A 24,164-nucleotide genomic window follows, 5' to 3' on the forward strand; every position below is an offset into this window, starting at 1 on the left:
AACAGAGATCTTCTGGGGAATGTCTCATCTCTAAAAAATGAGATACTAATGGAGCCTCCAAGACTTTATGATGTATTTGGGACATATGATCCATGATGCAAACTTTTATGGGTCTGACACAAATGCCTATATAAAGGTCACGTGGACATTTTATTATTATGATCCCTAGTACTGCTTGAATGAAAATATTGGATCCAACATATATGAATAAGAATAATTTAAATAAATAATATGAATAATTTGGATAATTACAATTTATTTGTATTAGAATTAATGCAACAATAAGACATCTATATTTGAAAACGTTTTGTAGGATTTTTTTTTCATCCTATAAACATGGTGTTTTTCTCTATTTTGTATTTTCCCACAAGGGGATCCCCAATTCTCCCCTACCCACCCCCAATTTGTTTCGCACCACTGTTCCTGGAAAAAAATGTTTACAAAATATCATTGGCATCAGTGTGATGTCACTTCCTGTGGAAAACCAGAAGTAATGTCAATCTGCTCTAGCAATCACTGGAAAATCTGTGATTTTATTGGCAACAGTGTGATGTCACTTCCTGTGAAAAACCAAAAGTAATGTCAGTGTACTCTAGCAATCACTGGGAAATCTGTGATTTTACCATTGAGGTTACAGCATTTCCTAGAGAGGTGTGATGTCATTTCCCAGGTTCCCCTGGAAGTCATGTCATGCCATCACTGCTGGTGCCACATATACCCCCCCCCCTGTACCCTCATCAGTTACTATGCCATGCCTGGCAACCCTGATCACAACTGATTATTTAGGTAACAGACTATATGGTGCTTTTGCTATATGTTTCCGTGCCTATGCTCTGTGTCACTGCCTGCTACTAATGACATGCTCAGCATGTCAGGACATGGCAAAAGTTGTACTAAGCTTATGGTGGTTAAAGAAGGAATTTGAGACAGTCTAATGTGCCTCTTAGAATGTGTAGTTCTTGTGACATGTGGTCTATCCAGTTACGGCTACCACCTGAGATTTCTCTTCCTTTTCCCCAAAGATACCCGCAAGTATACTCTGGCCAGGATATATTAATATTGTGTGGTAATTAATATCAAATGCTAGATGTAGATATTGGTTAAAGAGATGGATCTACTAATGTTTAAAATAACGGAACAATTTGGAACTGAATGTATACTAAGTCAAGAAGAATAACAGAAGTTTAGTGTTGAAACAAAAAAGGCAAGACTCACTCTTACTAGTGTGCAGGGCTCTTTTTGTAGAAAAAGCCCAGCAGAAACTCATTAGCATAATAGGCCACACCCAACAGCAGGAACTCATTAGCATATTGGGCCACACCCCTGACAGCACAGCTCATTACATTAGGCCGCACCCCCATGTTACCAGAAGTGTGGTTATCCAGCCACACCCACCTTTTGCTTGTTATTCTGTTTACCTTGTGTGTTGTCAAAACCCAGGGCTTTTTTGTAGCAGGAACTCCTTTGCATGTTAGGCCACACACCCCTAATGTAGCCAATCCTAATGAGTTCCTGCTGTTGGGTGTGGCCTATTATGCTAATGAGTTCCTGCTGGGTGTGGCCAACTTGGGAGCCAGCCGGAACTCCGTTCCTGTGCGTCCCTGCCCCAAAATAGCCCTGCTAGTGTGTATGCCCTGTATATTTCCATTACTGTATTTTTGCATTACATTTATATCCACCACGTATACTTTCTTTGGATGCAGACTTTCTAGGACTGATTTTCTTATCAGTGGTTCGCCTCAGTCTTCTCTTCAACCCTCTCTCTCCCAGAGGGCCACTAACTGACTTTAACCGAACCTCACAGAGAATTTTCAAACATCCACCAATCAGGTGTGCTGCTTCCCAACCTGGCCTATCATAGGCAAGACAAGAGAAACCAATCCCGGTTCAGTTCCAACCTCCTTCTTCTAAACTGAGCACACTTTTTCCCTTTCTCTTTTAAACTATGTGGTTTACTAAAGTCCACAATTTGTCACACTTCTGCCTAGTTAGCTCTCCCCCCCCCCCCCATAAGCATGTGCTTTTTATACCACTAGGAAATATCTTTTAAAAAGCTGATTTCCACTGTTTATGCTATTTGTTGTTTGTGCTTCTTTCTGCTTGGACAGAAACCAAGGCTCTGTTCATTATAACATTGAAACTGGGTCCTTTTTGATGCTAGTATATATATATTTTTTAAACTCAGGAACTTTAATTCATAAGAACTCAAACCTGCTTTCTGCTGGGTGAAAGTTAACTCTGCAGTTATCGAAGGGCTGCCATTAGGGTTGGACTTTGTCTGCAAGCTTAGCAATGGCCTCCTCAAAAGCAGATTGTAGTTAGGAAGCCCAGGTTAACACAGTGCGATTTACTTCAGAGTCAGCATTGCATAGAATCAGGTTGTACTGTGTGTGTTTAGAAACACTGGGAAGGAACGAGACACTCTTGCTGAATGTTCGTTCTGTGCTTTGCATTTGAGGTGTTCGTTTAAAGGAGGGCCTCCGTAAGACCATTAAGCTGAGACTCCTAAAACAACACAAGGGTATCACTGGCTTTTTAGAAAGGAGCTCCCAGATAGTTTTCTACACAGCTGTGGGCAAGGCAATATCATGTTGTCGTGTTATATCATGAGCAATGTTCCCTCTAAGCTGTGTGGAGTCTTGTGAGCAAAAATTCTCCTTTGTGAGCTGCTGGCATTAAAGTTGTGAGCGAGCGATTTGGCTGCTGCATAAATTAGTTTGCTCTGGAGCCCTCCTTCCTGAGCCCGGACAAAAATGTGTGAGCCGGAGGCTAAAAAACTCTGAGCTGGCTCACACTAACTCAGCTTAGAGGGAACATTGATCATGAGACCTGTTAACTGATCACTAGATATTGTTAGTCACCTGCATGGACGGGGAGCGATAGCTGGAAGAGATGCAGGCAAGGCGGGCAGGAGCACGAGCTGATTGCCATTCGCATCTTATGGCGCAGCAGCATCTGACCAGAACAAAGACAGACTCGGGAGAAAGTCGATGGAAACTGCTGTCATGGCAGCTGGGGGAAAGAATGGCAGCAAGCTGGACTAAAAGGAAAGGAAGAAGCGGACGGAGAAGCAACAGGCCAAGAATAAACTGGGCCATTTGTTAGCTTTGGCTTAGATACCAAGTAGTGGGTTGGATCCCACAGTCCGTGAGGACAGAATCAGGAGTCTTTCCCACATGCCTCCCTCACAGTTAGGGTGGGGAAGAGGTCGGATCACCAGGCCTGGAATGGCAAATCCCAGGATACTGGGGGGAGTGGAAACCCGCCGGAACTTTGTCCTGCAATGTCATGGCATTACAACTAAGCTTTGATTGAATCCTAGAGTGTCCTGCAACCTAGTGATGTCGCTTGGAGTTACATGGGTGGGAATGATGTCATGACATCACGGGATGCCATTCTGGTCCCTGAATTTCCCCCCCTGCCAGTCACCTGAGCAAGGACAGGCAGTGGGGGTGGGCGGTAGGACTTCCCCTACCTCAACGGGGCAAACAGCCGCCTTAGGAAGGGGTGGAAATTGTCATCTTCTTCACCTTGCATCAGGACAGGTCAGCTGATAGAAAAGGCAGGGAGGGCAATGTGGCCTCCTTTCCCGACTCCACTGCAGCCTTCCTGACCTGCAACCTCTGGAATGAATCTTAATTAATTAGTTGGAAGTAACTACTGGGATGAAGAGAGCACAGAAGAGATCCGTTAACTGATCACTAGACCCAACTCAATGAGTGTTGTAGACTCACCCACCCCTTCATTTCCCCATAGTTGTGGTCAGGGCTTTTTTGGTAGAAAAAGCCCAGCAGGAACTCATTAGCATAATAGGCCACACCCAACAGCAGAAACTCATTAGCATATTAGGCCACACCCCTGACAGCACAGCTCATTGGCATATTAGGCCACTCCCCCATGTTACCAGAAATGTGCTCATCCAGCCACACCCACCTTTTGCTTGTTATTCTGTTTACCTTGTTTGTTGTCAAAACCCAGGGCTTTTTTTGTAGCAGGAACTCCTTTGCATGTTAGGCCACACACCCCTAATGTAGCCAATCCTAATGAGTTCCTGCTGTCGGGTGTGGCCTATTATGCTAATGAGTTCCTGCTGGGTGTGGCCAACTTGGGAGCCAGCCGGAACTCCGTTCTTGTGCGTTCCTGCCCAAAAATAGCCCTGGTTGTGGTTGTGCCTTCTTGTTAAACCTCCTCCCTGCCCTCTTAATTGGGCATCATGGAGACATTGTGAGTATTTTGGGCAATATGTCCAGGGATCTCTCTGTCCCCCCCCACACACCCATCCCCTCTGCTTTATTCTGGAGCAGGCAGGGGCCTTAAACTGACTGCCACTTATGGTATTCAGCTCTGGGTTGGGAAATACCTGGAGATTTTGGAGGTGGGTCCTGGAGAGGAGTTACTTCAATGGGGTATAATGCCATAGGGTCCACCTTCCAAAGCAGCTATTTTCTCCAGGTGAACTGATCTCTGTTGCCTGGAGATCAGTTGTAATAGCAAGAGATTTCCAGCCACCACCTGGAGATTGTAGAGTTGCCAGTTTCCAAGTGGTGACTAGAGATCTCCTAGGATTACAACTGATCTCCAGGTGTCAGAGATCAGTTTACCTGGAGAAAATAGCTGCTTTGGAAGGTGGACTCTATGGCATTCTACCCCGCTGAAGTCCCTCCCTTCCACCCTCCTCAGTCTCCACCCCCAAAATCTCCGGGTATTTTCCAACCCGGAGCTGGCAACCCTACGGGCATGATTCTGGTTCTAGAGCTTTGCTAAAGAGGGCTCAGAGCACCCTGCCTTCCCCAGCCAAACCCCTCCCTCCTCATTTTTGGACAGAGCACATCCTGGTTTATGACCAAATTTGCGGTGTGACAAACCTTGGCAGAATGAACAAGAAAAGATTTATTTATTAAACAATTACTATCACAAGTAATTAGGGTTGCCAGGTTTCTCCTGGCAACTGGCAGGGGTTGGGGGGTGATATCATCACATTGGCGACGTCGGGGGCAAGGCCCTACTTTTGGGGCAAAATTCTCTGGTTTGTGGCCATTTTTACCATAGAGTTTTGCCCCAAAAGTAGAGCGTCGCCCTGACATCGCTGATGTGATGCCGTCACTTCCAGAAGTGACATCAGTGTGTTGCTGACATCCCCGCCCACCCCCAGAATGCCCCCCCAAATCCCCCCCCCAGGAGGAGGAAGGCACCTGGCAACCCTACGTATCCCTCAGTGGCATTACTGAATACCTGGTGAGACCAGTTCAGTCTGTTAGTTTTCATACAGTATCAAACATCTAGGTTTGACTGTATTTGGGATAGATATTTCAGGGAGTAGAGCACTTCCTTTCTTTTTTTCTTTCTTTTTTGAGCCCCCGGAGGGGATTTTTTAATTGATCTTTTAAACACTACAAAACACTACAACAGAAAAGGGGGAGGGGAAAACTACATATAAGGGAGAAAGTAAAGAACCCACTACTGGCTAAAAACCCAAGAGAGGAGATCCTCTAACTAGCTTTTTTTTTTAGCATCCAAACTTATCATCTTTGTACTTCTTATGAACTGTGTCAATCTTTTAGAACTTTTAACCCTCCCCATTTACAGTTAATTGCCCAATAACTTCCTTTCAAACTTTATTTCCAAACTCTCTCTTTTTTTTAGTGGTGAAATTATGACAAGTCCATTAATTTAAGAAACATTATGTTTTATCCTGTCTGACCGGACCCCGCCTGAGGAAAGCAGAACTTATGAACAGGATCTCTCTTTTAGTTGTTTAGCCTGTTTCCTTATCTAATGCTGCATTAACACAAGGATATTTCGGGGCTTACATTTTGACCTCCAGGGATGCATGCTTTGGGGGAGGGGGGAGTTTGCGATCAGTGAGAGAAAAACCCAAAGTGAAAGGTCACAGGACTGATTTCTTTTCTATATGTCTTTCTCTTCTTCCCTTTTTTATTCACTCGCCCCCTTTCACTTTTGAACTCCCCAACCATTTTGAGCCTGCAGGCATAATTGGAATTTTGACAGGGGGGTGGTAAGTGCCATCCCAAAATGGCTGCCACAAAAGGTGGAACCAAACCCCAAATGGCTGCTACAGGAGGAGGAGCTAAATGGAAAACCTCCTTCTTTACACCTCCTGTGAGGATGGAAAGCCAGAAGTGGAAATGGAACCACACACCAAGACCAATTTCCCACAAGCGCTGCTCCGCGCTCGCTCTTCCCTTTTGCCCTGATGGTATGTGTCAATTTCACACAAGCTGCTGGGCGGCCGCATTTTGCCCCGGAGCTCCGCACGCTTTTCCCCGCGTCTACTCAATCCTGTGTTTTGAGGATTGAGTAGAGGCGGGGAAAAGCGTGCGGAGCTCCGGGGCAAAATGCGGCCGCCCAGCAGCTTGTGTGAAATTGACACATACCATCAGGGCAAAAGGGAAGAGCGAGCGCAGAGCAGCACTTGTGGGAAATTGGCCTAAGGGAAAGTCCAGGTGCTTACCAGTGGATCCTCCAGTGGAAAACCCTTTCATTTGAAGATGCCAAGCAGATTCTGAATATCAATCCCCTGTGTGGAAAAGAGAACTAAGTAGGCTTGCCAGACCCCATGGTTTGGTAGGGGCTGCCCACTTTGGAGGGGCTCCTTCCCGCCAGCCCGCCAGCAGGCGGGTGGGGGGAAGCCCTGACCCCAAGGGCAACCACCTGGCCTCCTCCTCCCCCCCACCTCTCCCCAGCAGGGTTTTAAAAAGACCCTTTAGGCACTGCTGGGGAGGGGCAGGGGTCGTGCACTTGTACTCTGAGCCCTGAATTTGGGACTCGGCATGCAGGCACTCGTGGCTTCCCCCCCCCTCCCCAGCAGGGTTTAAAAGGACCCTTAGATGCTGCTGGGGAGAGGCGGGGGCCGCACGCTTGTACTCTGAGCCCAGAATTTGGGGCTTGGTGTGCAGGTGTGCGTGGCTCCCTCTCCCCAGCAGGGTTTGAAAGGACCCTTAGACACTCCTGGGGAGAGGCGGAGGCCGTGCGAGTTTGGGGCTCAGCATGCAGGCGCCTGTGGCTTCCCTTTCACCTCTCCCCAGCAGGGTTTAAAAGGACCCTTAGATGCTGCTGGGGAGAGGTGGGCGCCTCCATTCCCCAACATGATGACATCACTTATGAATGACATCATCACTCTGGGGACTCCCTGCCCCCTCCAGTAACGCCCCCAAATTCCCCCGCTGGGGACTTTGATGGACCTGGCAATGTTCCCTCTAAGCTGTGGAATCTTGTGAGCAAGAATTCTACTTTGTGAGCCCCTGGCATTAAAGTTGTGAGCAAGCTATTTGGCTATTGCATAAATCAGTTCGCTCCGGAGCCATCCTTCCTGAGCTAAGATTAAAATGTGTGAGCCGGAGGCTAAAAAACTGTGAGCTAGCTCACACTAACTCAGCTTAGAGGGAACACTGCTGGCAACCCTAGAACTAAGAATCCCATAAGATGAAAGAATCAACATCTGGCAAAAAATATGCCTCTGTAGGTCCAGCCTGCTACAAGGTAGAAGGAAGCAGCTTTCCAAAAGTGGCACATTTGCTGCGCAGTCCTAAACACAGCCTTTTAAACCCCCCCATCGACTTGAGTGGATTTAGAAGGATGCAGCTTGGCTTAGGATTGCACTCAGGGGTCGTTTCGTAGAAAAAGAGCTAGGGGAACTCATTAGCATAACTCATTAGCATATGCCACACACCCTGACATCACCGGAAGTGTGTCATAAGGCCACACACCCCGCCCCCAACGGTCCCGGCTGCCGCCGCCGGCCTTGCAGCTCCACTGCCGAGCCCCATGAGGGGCCCGGCGGTGGACCTGCAAGGCCGGCGGGAGTGCAAGGAAGCCCCGCGAAGGCCCTCCCTGGCCCCAGGCAGGCAGGGGTGGGGAGAGGCAGGGAGGAAGCAACTTACCCTCCCTCTTCTCCTGCCTCCTCCTGGCTGAATGAGGGCCAGAAGCGGGGTGGCCGGAAGCAGGGGGCGGGGCTTTGTCATGTGCCCCGCCCCCCGTACCTCACCCGGGGGAACTGCGATCCCCCGCGATCCCCCCCAAAATGACCTCTGATTGCTCTTTTGAGGTATCGTTTGAGAGTGGGAAATAATAATACATCGATAATGCAATCCCTACGTGGAGCTGCTTCATTCTGTCAATTGAAACCACTGTATTTAGACTGGAGTTACTCTGTGTAAAGTTGGATGGACCTTTGGCCTATTATGACACTTTTAGTGCAGGAGGGATGCTGCTAAGTGTTTTCTGCCTCAGGCACGGAACATCCTGGGCTAGGCCTGAGGCCCTGTGAGAGTAACAAGAAGTTGTTGTACTCGTTCTAGCCGCTATATTTTGCTCACTGCCTTCCCATTAACAGCAGTAGAAACTCTACATCTAACAGCTAGTCAAACGGTGTGTTTGATGTACCACAAATAAATATAAGCTGACTTAGATGCTGGAATGTCGAAAAGATTTGCTTTTGTTCTCGTTGCACGATAACATGTTTGTCGGGAGTTTGCTGGCAGGAAAGCGACGAGGCTATACTAAAAGATCCTAGCAAAAGCAGCCCTGTCAACAACAAAAAATCAAACTTGAGACCAAAGGACAGAGATTTGGGTTACATGAAACTGAACATTTGAAAGCGAGAAATGAGCCTGATTTTTCTCCAAAAGGCTAATTTTGTCCCGGCCCCCTCTCCCCCCCCCCACCCCGGGTATCCATTTTTGAGGCAACTTCGATCCAAATAAATTGTCATTTCCCGACTTATAAGACCAGGTGGGCAAAGTCCCTAACCCCTTTTCTTTCTTCCTCGTTTTCTCTCTTTCCTTCCCCTCTTCTCTGTCTCTTTCTCCATGCCACAGGGAAAGGTTTGAAACGGAACGTAACAGCCCACGTTTTGCCAAATTGCGCAACTGGCATCACGGCCTTTCGGCGCAAATCCTTAATGTCAAAAGTTAAAAGTCCTATGCGTAGTAGACAACCGGGCAAGAAATTCCTACTCTAAAGGATAAGCCGCTGTCCTGAGTTAGCGCCTAGGAACATCCCGTATTTTGACATGCTGAAGGCGTAACACTGGTTTCCCCCCTTTCCCCCCAATTGCTTGTTTTTGTTTTCTGTCGCTAGCTTGATCTCCCTCCACTGTTCTGTAAGTCTCCTTCACTGTCAACTGGATATAATTTGATTAGTTGTAGACGTCTCACCAGTAGCTTGAAAATACTGACTGGCTTAGTTATTATTATTTCTTGCTTTTATCTAGTCAGGCTATGAAATGGAAAGACTGGTAGGATGCTCTGAGTAGCGTATATACGTATATATATTTATATAAATTTCTGCAGGCTGTTGTTACAGATTAAATACTATTGGAAGTCAGAGAGGAAAATGTTTTGTGCCCTAGGGCTCGGGTTGGCCAAATAAGCAGACTTCTTAGTTAGCATAGTTCAATGATGTCATTTTAAAGAAGACATTTCGGTGTCCCGGGTCTATTTATTTATTTTGTTCTGGTACGTGGCATATATATTTTAAGAGTCACAGCTAATCTTTCTGCCTTTAAAACCTGACTCTTGCTATGAATATATATAAGTGTGGACGGTGGTAGCTCAGGAACTAGAGAAGCAAAAGGCACAGGATGGTTATCTTGTAAAGTTGACCTAGAAGAAATGAGAATATATGAGCATTCGTGTGCTGCGTATTTAAGAGCATGGCATAATTTTAAACAAAGCTTTGCCGCTCCTGTATTGCTATTGCTGTGAAACCCACTTTTCTCTGTATATAGCAGTGTGGTTTACTTGAAATAAAGATTCTAAAAACAGATTACTTATGTGCCTCTTTACCTTAAGTATTTTTTGCTGCATTCAGTCGGAATTATCTCTTTCTAGAAATGGAGGACCTGCCTTTTTACTACCTATCCATAACTGCAAAAGTACTGGGTATCTTCAGGACATGAAAGAATAGAGCCCAATTGAATAATAATAGTAATATTGTGGGTGGGACGACAGTTTTGCAATTGGTTGTATGAAAGTTTTCTGAAAATGCACCAGATTTGGGCCCAAAATCCACAGAGTTATACGTACTCAAGCCTGTTCACTCCATTCCAGTATGGGGGCTACATGTGTGCAAAACAAGGATTTTGAAAGCTTAACCCCAATTGGAGGAAGAGGAAACATCACACACAAATGGACACTGCACACATGTATCCCTGATTAAAAAATCAGCAATCGGTCCAAACATCTTTCAGGGAAGGGAGTGTAAGCCTAGGTTAGCGGTACCATCCTATTCAAAGTTACTCCAGTTTAAGAGCCAGTTTGGTGCAGTTGAGAGCCAGTTTGGTGCAGTGGTTAAGTGTGCGGACTCTAATCTGGGAGAACCAGGTTTGATTCCCCACTCCTCCACTTGCACCTGCTGATGTGACCTTGGGTCAGTCACAAGCTCTGGCACAGCTGTCCTTGAAAAAGAGCCGTTTGTGTCAGAGCTCTCTCAGCCCCACCCACCTCACAGGGTGTCTGTTGTGGGGAGGGGAAGGAGTTTGTAAGCCGCTCTGAGGCTCTAAGTGAAGGGCGGGGTATAAATCCAATCTCTTCTCTTCTTCTTCTTCTTTAAGCATTCAATGGGTTTAGACTGGAGTTACTCTGAAACAGATTACACTGTTAGTCATCCTAGGGTTGTCAAGTCCCTCCTGGCAACCAGGGGGGGATGGGGGGGACTTACTGGGAGCAGGAGGGAGGCCCAGCCAACATGTCCACATCACTGACCACGTGACCCGGAAGTGACATCATCAGGTCTGGGATGTTGGGACAACACTCTGATATTTGGGTGAAAACTCTATGGTAAATTTGGGTTCTGTCATAGAGTTTTTGCCCAAATACCAGAGCATCACCCCGATGTCCCAGGCACGATGACATCACTTCTGAGTCACGTGGGCAGTGATGTAGACACATCGTTGCACATTGGTTGGATCTCCCTGTTTTTTGGGGTAAGTTCCCCTGCACCGGCCAGCTGATTGGTAGCAGGGAGGTGGGGCCTGGCAGTGGGGGAACCCCGCTTCCACTGGGGTTCAGGCATCCCTAAGTCATCCACATTCCAACCTGCCTGCCGAATAGCTGACTGGTACAAATTTTCGGCAAGAACTTTCTCCCCACAGCCCTGGCTGTTCCGTGATTGAGAAGATTGATTTCATTGATCTTTAAGTGTGCCTAATAAAAACTAGGCCCGTCCTACATTTAATGCAGAATGAGATGGTAATATGTTGAGGTTGAAGAATGGACTACAGATGGGAGGAATACAATTTTTTTAATGCTCACATGGGAAACAACACCTTGCAAATAAAATTCTACATATCAGGAAAAGAGCTGGGTGCATTTCTCTTCAGTAAGTAAGGTATATGTTTGCAGGCATTTTTTTTTTAATTTGGAGGGTCCGTTCACACTCATGGGATCCTCACCTAGGATTGCCAACTTCCAGATGGGGGCTTGCAGTTCTCCCAGAATTACAACTGATGTCCAGACTACAGAGATCAGTTCCTCTGGAGAAAATGGCAGCTTCAAAGGTACTGCCCCCTAATCTCTAGGAATTTCTCAAGCCAGAGTTGCAACTCTAGCCCCACCCATAAAATGGTACAGTCCATTCCACTACTTCATCCGTACATAATTCTGCTTCCTGTGTTGGCCAGACCTACACAGCAGGGTGGTTAAGGTCAGGGAGGGGTTTATGGTATCAGTCTATATGCTCACTGAGACTATAGTAGGGTTGCCAAGTCGTTTTCGCCCCGCGGTGGGGGGCTCCCGGACGGCGTCTGTTGCGCGAGCGCGCCGCATGCACATCACCCAGAGGTGACGTAATGATGCCGGGCACGCTGGGGGTGGGGCCACAGCCATCTGAGGGGGAAACATAGAGTTTTCCCCTCAGATGGCTGTGGCCCCGCCCCCAGCATGCCTGGCATCATCACGTCACCTCCAGGTGACGTGCACGCCGGGGTGGGGTTTCCCCCGGGGCCCGATTCCGTGGCGGCAGAAATTGGGCCTCCAAAGCGGGGGGAAATCCGCCCCCCTGGGGGGACTTGGCAGCCCTAGACTATAGCCTAACACTGAATATAGCCTACAGTCTCGAGGAGTGCAGGTGCTCTTTGCATGGGCACCAGCCTTTTTTTCTGAATTTCTAGGCACATGTAAACCACAGACTTAAAGCAGGTTTAGTAGTTATGCCCTCTCCCTGGAAAACAAGAGCTTTGTAACAAGGGCAAGGATTCTATCAGAGAACTCTCGGCACGCTCATCCAAATACAGATTCAATTCCAAGCATTTTCTGAGGGACGCCATAATCGTTGAAGCGGTATCAAATCATGGTAGTGTAGAGTAGTACATCATGTGTTTCCTCATCCCGTGGTGACTCGCAACTAAAAGTGTTACCTGACTCAATTGTAAAACGTTATGTTTAAAGCAGGGCTTTTTTTGTAGGAAAAGCCCAGCAGGAACTCATTAGCATAATAGGCCTCACCCAACAGCAGGAACTCATTAGCATATTAGGCCACATCCCTGACAGCACAGCTCATTAGCATATTAGGTCACACCCCCATGCCTTTCCTCGGCTTCCCCGGGCACCCCACGGCTGTGGGGAGCCCGGGCAAGCCCCCCTTGAAGGGAAGGGAAGGCAGTTTAAACTGTCTTCCCTTGGCTTGCCCGGGTGCCCCATGGCTGTGGGGAGCCCGGGCAAGCTGGCCCTTGGATTTAAATGCCTCCCAATCCATCCAGGCCCCCCCGGCGTGCCCGCCTTGGAGTCGCTGGGGGGGGTGTCGCTCTCCAGGCCTTCCCTCTGTAGCCACGCATGCAGAGGTTTTGGCTGTAGTGGGCGTGGGCAACTCTGGAGCCAGCCAGAACTCCGTTCCTGTGCGTTCCTGCCCAAAAATAGCCCTGGTTTAAAGTGATATGAGGTGATAGGTCTGTGGTAATTGGTCTGTAATGGCTCGTTCACACAAGCAAAGTACTTCACTCCAAGTTCTGCCTGTCATGCGCCGATAACTATACTTTTGGCCCTTGGCATCTGTGTTAGAAATTCCAACATTTCTGGTTCAAGAGTTGGGTTCAGTTGTCTTCGTCCCACCAGAATGGGTGTTGAGACTTGACCATCTAACATAGCACATTCTGTCGGAAAAATCGGTTTAGGATGGAGAATTGCTTGTTGGCCTTTGCACTTGCTCACCCCTTTCCTCACAACTCTGGATCGCTCCTTCCCCCCCCTCAACCCTTCTCCTGTGCTGTGAAGAACTGCATTTGTTTTCATTATTTCATATCATTCTTTCTCTTTGACACGTTCACAACTCCCCTGCCGTCATCATTGGGTAGCTCACTTGAGACTTGAGGGGGTCGCCTGGAGGATTTCTATAGGGTTCTCACACATTTGCTTCCCTCCGCTATGAATCCCGATGCCTGTTGACAAAATGGTAGCTTCGCACAGCCTTCACAAAACCACCCCGCAGATGTCGCCATCGGTACCAACCTGCCAAAGTGGTGAGGGAGATTTGGACCATCCGTCTGCTTCCCTCAGTTGCTGATGAAGAGCAGAAGGATTGTCGAATTCTCTTCATTCCATGCCAGGATGAAGCGAGCGAGCAGGATCGGCAGTTGTTACGTACTGCGTTAAGTTACCACTTGGTAAACGGTAATCGTCACTTACCAATTGTCTTGGGGAAATGATGTAAATAACAAGATCGCATCGTTTCCCAAGTAGTTATATGCACATTGTGGTAAGTTGGCAGAATGACTTCCGGTATTCACCCAGGCCAGGGCTCTTTTTGTAGCAGGAACTCCTTTGCATATTAGGCCACACACCCCTAACGTAGCCAATCCTCCAAGAGCTTACAGAGCTCTTCTTACAGGAGCTACTGTAAGCTCTTGGAGGATTGGCTACATTAGGGGTGTGTCGCTTAATATGCAAATGAGTGTCTGCTACAAAAAGAGCCCTGCTTATGGATCAACCCCTTTACAAGGGGCCCATGGAACTGGATAGATCAACACACCTTTGTCATTCCAACCAGTGTTCCCTCTAAGCTGAGTTAGTGTGAGCTGGCTCACCGTTTTTAAGCCTCCAGCTCACACATTTTTGTCTTACCTCAGGAAGAATGGCTCCAGAGCAAACTTAATTTCGGCAGCAGCCAATTTGGTCGCTCACAACTCTAATGCCAGTCGCTCACAAAGTAGAATTTTTGCTCACCAGACTCCACAGCTTAGAGGGAGCGTTGATTCCAACCAACGTAAGGTCAGCCGCTCTCAAAAACAGGGAGAGAACCCGATGTCAGCTGGTAAGGCAGTTTGAATAGATAATAATAACATTGGCACTCATCACCACTCAGCCTAGTTCCATATGGACCTTGCCACGTGGTGATGCCAAAAAATTACTCTGAAATAGGAGAAAACAGGGGTATGAATCAAATCCCCCCTTAGTTGCCATAACTATCAGGGTTGGTTTCCCCCCCCTCCCCCAATAACTGTAGAGGCCTAATGCTGCTAGAAGCCTAATCTTTGGTCTTGTCTTTGGTCTGGATCATTTTGCTTTATCCTGCTGTAAATTTGGCTACTTTGGAAATAAACCATGCTTCCAATTTTTCAAGCTGAATGGGTGTGATAGTTTCTTTTATTGGTCCTGCATGCCCTTTGGTTCTGACTATCTCGCCTTTAACGCTTCTTTTTATTCACAGCCTACTCCTTCAGCATGCACGCACACACACACACAATCCCTCCCAGCACTATAGTTCATTTGATTTTCATTCAGTTTCATTGTGGTCTTTGAATGCTCTGCGTGTCACTTTGCAGCGGGTTGGTCATTCAGTTTATCGTAGCTTTTCCCCAGGGAACGTACATTGTTGGTCAGGACTTCCCATTCCAGATCTGAAGCCTCAGGGACGGCTGATAACAAGTGCTTTGGACTTTAGACGGATGATTGCTCATTTCAGGGGCAATTTTAAGAACGAGATTAGTGTGGCCGCCCGAAGCGGTGGACTTCTGATGCTGGCAATTCTGCACACCATGTGGAATGTTAGCAGGAAGTACAACTAGTTTGTGAACTCTCTTCTCAGGGTTCAGGATGAAGACTGGAGCATTGCACGTAGCCCATACATAGGTGACTTTCTTCCAGTAACAGTGGGGTTTTGGAAAAGACAAAAAAAAAAAATCACAGGTGTGCTTTCTTTCATCACACAGTTGTGGTGATGGGAGAAACTGACACCCTCCTGACTTTTGTCTGGATCGTACTCCAAAACTGGAAATTCTTTAAAGCAGGAGAGAGGTCACATTAACTTTCCTACTGTTGGAGCTGATGTGTAACTTTGTGTACCAGAACTCCCCAGAGGAACTTCTGTTCTATATTTCCCCATTTTGCCAAGCAACGAGCCTCCTATAGGGAGCACAAGAATGTAAATTGCTACACACACGTTCAGTGTCCTAGAGACTGTGGGTTAGAAACGATGCACAGTTGAGCACAAACCCCACAAATCCATAGAAAGCCTCAGTTAGTAGCTATTTACATGGGGTGGGCTTTTATTTTGAGAGACGTAGCGCTCCATAGCCCTGGTTACTGTGTGCCGCTTAAGGAATTGTTTTCAATCAGAGTGTTGAGAAGAGCTTGGTGTTTCCAAAAGTATATTTTCTGCTCTTCTCAACCTTCTCTACCTTATCTTTATTCAGTGTGAAACTACGCTCCCCCCCCCCCCCCCGGCTGCCTTAAGCCTGATTGGGGGCAGAGGGAACCCTACAGTACAAGTACCTGAATTTCCAGGTCTGGAGGAAGCCATTTTTGATGAGGGAAGAAGAAGAAGAAGACGAGATTGGATTTATACCCGGCCCATCACTACCCAAAGGTGTCTCAGAGTGGCTTACAAACTCCTTTCCCTTCCCCTCCCCACAACAGACACCCTGTGAGGGAGATGGGGCTGAGAGAGCTCTCTTTTTTTATCAAACTTTTTTTATTTTGGATATAGCAACATGTTCAAAATTACACCTTTCCCTTTAGCATATATCCATTTCACATATCTCCTCCCCCCCTTCCAGTGGCTTCCCGCAATGCTTCCTCCCCCCGTCCCTTTTACTGTTCAACTATCAATTTACATTTTCACTACAATTTTTTTCAGGTAACATTATCTTCTTCTATTCAATTATTTTCTTTTTCTAATTCTGTTCTTAATCATTATCAAAACAAAGTAAATTATTTTTGACATCCCAATTGGTCTCCATATATTCCTTAAAGTCTGTCCATTCTGCAAAAAAAATCTTCGTCTTCTTTATTATTGTTTCTTTGTCAGTTTATCCATTTCAGCCATAAAAAGCATTTTCTGAATCCATTCCCATTTCTCTGGTACTCTGTCCTGTTTCCAAAATTGTGCATATGTCATTCTGGCAGTAGTAATCAAATACCATAACAGTGTCCTCTTTGTTGCATTTACCTCTTCCATCTTAAGCCCTAAGAGTAATACTTCTGGCTCTTTTTTAAAAGTACATTTCAGGATTTTCTGCATTTCATTATGAACTTCTGTCCCAAAAGCTACAGCTTTATCACAAGTCCACCACATATGATAAAAAGAGCCTTCTTTTTTCTTACATTTCCAACACTTATTTGACATATTCTCATTCATATTTGCTATTTTCTTGGGAGTCATATACCCCAACGGCTCTTTTTTCAAGAACAGCTCTTATCAGAGCCACGGCTTGCCCAAGGTCATCCAGCTAGGTGGAAGTGGAGGAGTGGGGAATCAAACCCGGTTCTCCCAGATTAGAGTCCACGCACTTAACCGCTATACCAAACCATTACACCAAAATGGAACGAGGGGATTCCCCCTTCTCCGGAGCTGTGTCCCCATCCCCTCCACCCCCTTCCCTCACATGGCTGGTCTTTGGGGTACGGTTCCCAGGACCCTCTGGGCAGAGGATGGGAAGTGGGCTTACACGGAGCAGGGAGTCTCATCCGAGGTTTCAGTGACATTCCCAACATGACTTCCAGCATGACCCAGACGCAACATAGGCACATTGGGGCAATGATGCTCTGGTTTGGTGTAGTGGTTAAGTGTAGTGGTTAAGTGCGCGGACTCTAATCTGGGAGGACCGGGTTTGATTCCCCACTCCTCCACTTGCAGCTGCTGGATGACCTTGGGCAAGCCATAGTTCTGATAAGAGCTGTTCTTGAAAAGGAGCAGTTTCTGTCAGAGTTCTCTCAGCCCCACCCACCTCACAGGGTGTCTGTTGTGGGGAGGGGAAGGGAAAGGAGTTTGTAAGCCGCTCTGAGACTCCGAGTGAAGGGTGAGATATAAATCCAATATCCTCCTCTTCTTCTTTTGGGGCAAAAACTCTTCAGTAGAATTAGCTTCTACCATAGAGTTTTTGCCCAAATCCAGACTGTCACCCCCATGTCCCCGATGTGCGTTATGTCACTTCTGGGTCATGTCGAAGTCATACTGGAGACGTCACTAAAATGTCGGGTGAGACTCTCCCTTTTTTTTGCAATAAGTCCCCCACACACACACACCGGCCAGCTGATCGGCAGTGGAGAGGTGGGTCCTGGGAGTGGGAGAACCCTGCTCCTCCAGGGGTGTCTGGCATCTGTGCTTTGGGGGCAAAGAACAAGGGCAGAGGTCCAGTGACAGCTCTCCCGTATTGTTCCTCAGTGAGAATTTAGGCCCAAGTTTGTGCCTGAGTGCACTCCAGAACTATGTTGTGATGTTAGCTGTTGAAGATTTTCTGGGTTGTATGGCCGTGGTCTTGGCATTGTAGGACCTGACGTTTCGCTAGTAGCTGTGACTGGCATCCTCAGAGGTATAACACAGAAAGATGGAGTACTCTCTGTGTTAAGCCAATCCACATGCAAAAGAACCTCCTCAGGAAACAATCCATATACAAAAGAACCTCCTCAGGAAAGCTCGTCCATTAGCATGTTCACAGCCTGGGGAACTCCTACAAGATAATGACTCAGCCCTACCCCACCTTCCTGAATAGATATAAATTACCAGCCTATCATTTTTTTATCACCTTGACACAGAGAGTACTCCATCTTTCTGTATTATACCTCTGAAGGTGCCAGTCACAGCTACTGGCGAAACATCGGGTCCTACAGTGCCAAGACTACGGCCAGACAACCTGGAAAATCTACACCAGCTAATGAACTCCGGCTGTGAAAGCCTTTGACAATGTATGTTGTGATGGGTTGCCTCTGACCCTCTGGGCGAGCCCTGTTATATACATCTGTGCCACATCAGTTTTGCTGCCTTGTTACTGCTGGAACCAGCGGTTTCCTTGCCATGGGAAAAAAAATGCACATTTTATTCACACTGTATTCCCCTCCTTTCGCAGTGGCAAGAAAAATGTTGCTGAAACATCTGAAAACAGGTAATGTGTTGTTTCTTTGGCTTCCTACTTGTCAAAGACTCTTCCTTCAGACGTTTTCCAGCCTTGTATAGAATTGCTCCACCCAATAAACTGTTGTGTGCATGGAAGGCTTACCAAATAGTGGAATTGAAACTAGTAATGCCTCCATATGCAGATGCAGTAAACCTCTTTGACGGTCAGTGCTAGGAGGCAGAATTAGGGGAAGGCCTCCGCTTTTATGACCTGTGTTTTGGCCCTAAAGGGCAAGTGGTTGGCCGCTGTGTGGAACAGGATGGTGGACTAGATGGACCGCTGATGTTATATTGCCACTGAAGTTGGTTCTACAAACTTTGGCAGGTTGTAATGCTCAGGGGTCATTTCGTAGAAAAAGAGGTACAGGAGCTCATTAGCATACCTCATTAGCATAACTTATTTGCATATGTCACACCCCCTGACATCACCGGAAGTGTGTCAGAAGGCAGCACCCACTGCAACTTACCTGGCTGCTTCTTGCTCCTCGTGGCCGGGGGCTGCTGGGAGAAGGGGGCGGGGCTTGTTGCATGTGCCCGCCCCCTGGGCTCTTTACCGCCGGAGCTCCGCTCCTGTGCGCTCCCGCAGGAAATGACCCCTGGTAATGCTCATTTTCCATACATGCTGAGCATTACAGCCCCACTACTTCCTCTTGGCCTCATATTATGATCTGAGCCAGGAGTCCCCAACCTTTTTGAGCCTGTGGACACATTTGGAATTCTGACATGGCGTGGTGGGCACAGCAACAAAATGGCTGCCACAAAATGGCCACCATAGGAGGTGGAGCCAGCCACAAAACGAGTGCCACAGGTTAGCTTCAGTAAATCTTTGTGCTGTGGTGGCCGAAGCAACATTTTAAAAAGGGTACACAGCCAATCAGATTTCCAATAGAAGCCTTGCTGGGCAAAAGCCATACCTGGCCCTGCCCACTTTGTAAAAGCACTTGACAGCTGCCAGAAAAGGTGTGTCAGCAGGCGCCATGGGAACCACGTTGGGGACCCCAATCTGAGCTGACAAATCCCTGCCCACATGCCTCCCTGATAACGTCCTGTTGACCTAACTGGTGGCAGCAGAGGGGACCGCTATAGAGCCCGCCTTTTGTCTACCCCACACCCCCACATGGTGGCTTGGAAACTACATTTCCCAGGTTCCTGGGGTACAGCTGTAAGAGCGTTCAAGGTACCAAGGAAGAAGGGAAGGAGGCCCCCAGAGAAATCTCCCCACAACTGCTTTCAGCACTACAGTTAGGTATGTGGGAAGGGAATGGGGGTGATGGCCCAGGGCAGAGGTCAGAGGCTCACTGGAAGGAGGTATCATTGGGGGCTGAGGTGCGGGTTTCGGACTGCTTAGTGGTCTGAATTTTAGAATTGGAATTTGGAATCAGGACGAGGTGGGGGTGTGGGGGTTTTGTTTTTGTTTCTAGGTTTTGGGAAATGGTTCAATTTGCCAAGCCCATTTCTCAGACAAGGTGGGGGGGATGTTTGCCCATCACTAATTGAAATGCTCCTAATTGTTTCTTGAATTTGTGGCAGTTTGGTTTACGAACGGTTCAACAGATTAAAAACGTACTTAAGATCAGTGTTAATTTTACTAAGAGTTTGGCTAGTACCACATTTAAGAAGTGTCTGCATCTTTAAAAATGTTGGGTAGAAACAAATCGTATTTTAAAATGAGATGAGTGTGAAATTCACCATTGACTAGTCCACAAAATGTATTGGTGTATGTGTTTAATTTACCGTTTTTCTTTAAAAACAACAACAAGTATCTGGCTGAATACTTTAGTATCAACATTCTAATCTCTGTTTTAAGATTCCACAGCAGAAAGGAGGAAAAATTATTGGAATGTCTGCAAATACACCCATTTCCTTGTTGAAATATTAGCGACAAATCTCTCTTTGCTAGACTCTGTCTTTGGCTGCTGAAGTGTGGGTAGTTTTTGTTGCTACTGTGGACCATAACAAAGTTTGAGTCCAGTGGCACTTTTAAGACCAACAAAGTTTAATTCTGGGTATAAGCCTTTGTGTGATGGTATCCATATATATGAAGAAGTGTCCATGTCCATGAAATCTTATACCCAGAATTAAACTTTGTTGGTCTTAAAGGTGCCACTGGACTCACACTTTGTTCGGTTGCTTCAGACGAACACGGCTGCCCTCCCGAACCTACTGTGGATCATGGTCAACATGCACCTTTTCTTCCAATCGTATCTCATGAATCGGTAATCTCAGGGCTCTTTTTGTAGAAAAAGCCCAGCAGGAACTCATTAGCATAATAGGCCACACCCAACAGCAGAAACTCATTCGCATATTAGGCCACACCCCTGACAGCACAGCTCATTAGCACATTAGGCCGCACCCCCATGTTACCAGAAGTGCGGTCATCCAGCCACACCCACCTTTTGCTTGTTATTCTGTTTACCTTGTTTGTTGTCAACCAGGGGCTTTTTTTGTAGCAAGAACTCCTTTGCATGTTAGGCCACACACCCCTAATGTGTGCCAATCCTAATGAGTTTCTGCTTTTGGGTGTGGCCTGTTATGCTAATGAGTTCCTGCTGGGCGTGGCCAACTTGGGAGCCAGCCGGAATTCCGTTCCTGTGCGTTCCAGCCCAAAAATAGCCCTGGTAATCTTGGCTATTTGGGACCCCATATTTCAGCTGGAGGACAAAAACGAAACAAAAATAAACTATAGCAGGTTTTTTGGTCTCAGTTTTTCAGACCACTGCTAGATAATACATTTTGACCGATTTCACACAAGAGCTCCGCCACGGTCGCCGCCTCCCTTTGCCCCACTTCTGTTGGTCAATTTCCCACACGAAGCTGCACGGCCGCAATTTGACCCACAGCTTCGCCCGATTTCCCCCACGGTTTCGTGATCCTCAAAAAACAGGATCACGAAACGGCGGGGGGAATTGGGCGAAGCCGTGGGTCAAGATGCGGCTGCGCAGCTTCGAGGGGGAAATTGACCAATAGAAGCGGGGCAAAGGGAGGCGTGACCGTGGAGCAGCTCTTGTGTGAAATCGGTCTTTATGTGTCATTGAGAGACGTCGTGCTCTTATGCTTGATGGCACGTGCATTCACAAATATAACAAACGCTGTCTTTAGTTTACAAAAGCAGAGTGTTAGAAATTTTTGAATGCACGTTTCTTCTATGACAATGTGAGTCAAAAGAGAAACAAAACCTGAAAACCAGAATCTCCACTTGGATGTCGACTATTACGTCTTGGCATTTTCTGTTTTCCCTTGTGGAGGGCAATCTACGGAGCTCTGCTTGGTCTCAGAACTTTCGTTTTCATTTGGATGGAGCTTGGTGGATTGTATCCTTGAATACCATTCTTAACCCATGAAAAACAATCACCTTAATCCAGCTCAGTTTTGCATGCAGCTAGCCATGCCCCAAAATTGGTGACTCTGGATGGAGGTCTGTATCCCCATCCACACAGACAGGTGCGTCTAGATGAGCATTACAGTGTCGGTGTGCATCGATGTGCACATATCGTTTTCTTTGTCTGTGTGTGCTGAAGCCTGCTTCTGTGTTTGAATCTCCCTAGCTGGATCAGGGAAAACAGAAAGGATCAAATGCAAAGGCCAAAAAAAATCTTACAATTCTTTGTGTCGTATGCTAGATTTACATGATGCACATGTAGATCTTGGGAAATGCGCCTGTGTCTTTAAATTCCCTTGCCCGAATTTCAGTGCCCACCTCACTCACCCCAAGGCCATGATTCTGCTTTAAGCCATCGGGGACAGGGTCCAAAATCTCTCTCACAACCGTACAACCTTGTCATCTCTGTTACCCAGCCCTGCAGATGTTGCTCATGATGCTCAGTATGTGACGTCAGGTGTTTGGCATCACCCTCAGTCCCACCACACAGAGGCCAACACTGACAAAGTTAAAGCAGTGGCCTCCAAGAGTTCCGTGAGATTTGGAACGGGTGCGGGTCAGAGGGAAGCCAGCTACGGCAGTACTGGCCAGAACATCCCTCTCGCTTCGTCCAGTCACCAAAGGTAACTCCCATGACTGACCTCGTTTGGATCGTTGGTATGGGTTTGTGATAACATCTTCTAACTTCTAATGGAACGGCCCAAAGTTTAAAGACGAGGCATGTCTATGGTATATAAACATACACGGTTTTTTTATTTAATTAAAAAGATTTTCCCATATAAGAGAGAGTTCATGCAGAAAGCAAGACAGCCACAATATTGTTGTTAAATTTGCAGCATGTTATGCCTTCTTGGCAGGGCCGCGGTGGCTCAAGTGGTTAAGACGCTGAACTGCAGACCGGAAGGTCGGTAGTTCAGCAGTCCGAGACCCGAGTGCTGCATGACGGAGTGAGCTCCCGTCTCCGGTCCCAGCTCCTGCCAACCTAGCAGTTCGAAAGCAAGAAACTGCAAGTGGATAAATAGGTACCGCTTCAGTGGGAAGGTAACAGCATTCCGTGCGCCTCAGCATCTAGTCATGCTGGCCACGTGACCACGGAAATGTCTTCGGACTGCGCTGGCTCTTCGGCTTGGAAACGGAGATGAGCGCCGCATCCCTAGAGTCGGATTCGACTGGCTTTCGAGCAAGGGAAACCTTACACCTCCTTGACATTGTTAGGTAATTGCATGCCATGAATGACTATATCTAGTTCATTCCTTCAGACAAATACATTGTGACTTCTGTCATCATGTACGATGTAAATTCATGCGAAGTTATTCTGCTAGAAGGTTTCTTTATGTGCAGGTGATATCCACGGATGCACATGAAATGGGGAGTTTCATGTATGCTCTGGTGCATGCATGGAGCTTCTGTGGGAGGCACCACATTCCCAGCAATGGAAGACATAGCTCCATGCAAATAGATGGAAGCATAATCTTTTCCCTCCACTGATGTGAATGCATCATGCCTTCCACCCCTGCAAAAGAAGAATCACTGGCTTGGAATGACAATTTGTGGAGAAGCAACATGTTATTACACATCCAGTGTGTAATCAACAGATTTGTGCTGATTCAGGCACAGCTAAAAGCTTCACTCTTACACACGCCCACTCTGGAGTAAATCTGCTGAATTTGAATGTTTTAAAAATCCTTGCTCGGGGCAGAACCTGGGATTCCTCCACACATCTTTGGATACTGCTTTATCATGGCGTTATGTCAATCACCTGCAATTCTATTCCAGACAAGCCAATCCAGGTGCAGATGACTGCCGTAACGGAATGACAGTGGCATAGCCAATGATGTGCGGGTGCGCTCCTGCAGTTATTGTGAGCCACCCTTTCAGTTGTTTGAGTTTTGTAAATGGAACATTTGTGCATTTCCTAAAGAAGAATAATCACATCTCTCACAAAAGGGTCCTTCTGGAAAGAGCCAGAATCTCATCAGTCATTTTGTGTTTGTTACTTAATTGTTTAAAAGCTTGTGTGTGGTTGTGTGCGTTAATAAGAGTTTTTGAATCCTTGTCACTCTCTTAACATCTGCTGGACGGTGTAACATCTGGTAAGAAAGCATCAGAGTTGCCAAGCAGTCGTGACTTTCTGCATTTCATCTGTGTAACGCTACCATGTTGCTGCGTGTTTTAGAAACTTAGATTTCCTCCTAATATCCCCTTGCAAATATGGTATTCAGTAAAAGGTGATGGAATTGGAAGGATGATCAGGTGATTTTCCCTCACCCCCCCCCCCCCCCCGTGTGACTCAGTGGTTCCTGCTCATGTAAAACTAACTCCAAAAAATATTGCATTGAGGGAATATTTGGCAATTTGAAAATTCAGAATTGGCGTTGGGCGTCTAGTGGGTAATTCACACACGCAGAACATCGGTTGATGTTGCAGGCGTCAGACGATG

At 46.9% G+C, this 24,164-nt stretch overlaps 1 protein-coding gene across 1 annotated transcript in view; it reads left to right on the forward strand.

Moving 5' to 3' along the window:
- LDB3 (LIM domain binding 3) overlaps positions 1-24,164 on the forward strand; it is a gene marked incomplete at its 5' end in the record, with an annotated part of 167,514 nt that overhangs the window by 83,364 nt on the left and 59,986 nt on the right. Inside the window, 2 exons of the mRNA XM_015425655.1 lie at positions 18,299-18,334; positions 22,141-22,347. Of these exons, the coding sequence (XP_015281141.1) occupies positions 18,299-18,334; positions 22,141-22,347 (243 nt within the window). The remainder of the gene's footprint in view (positions 1-18,298; positions 18,335-22,140; positions 22,348-24,164) is intronic.

This window comes from Gekko japonicus, unplaced genomic scaffold (genome assembly GCF_001447785.1).
Source record: "Gekko japonicus isolate JY-2015 unplaced genomic scaffold, Gekko_japonicus_V1.1 scaffold1137, whole genome shotgun sequence".
In the NCBI taxonomy this organism is placed as follows: domain Eukaryota; kingdom Metazoa; phylum Chordata; class Lepidosauria; order Squamata; family Gekkonidae; genus Gekko; species Gekko japonicus.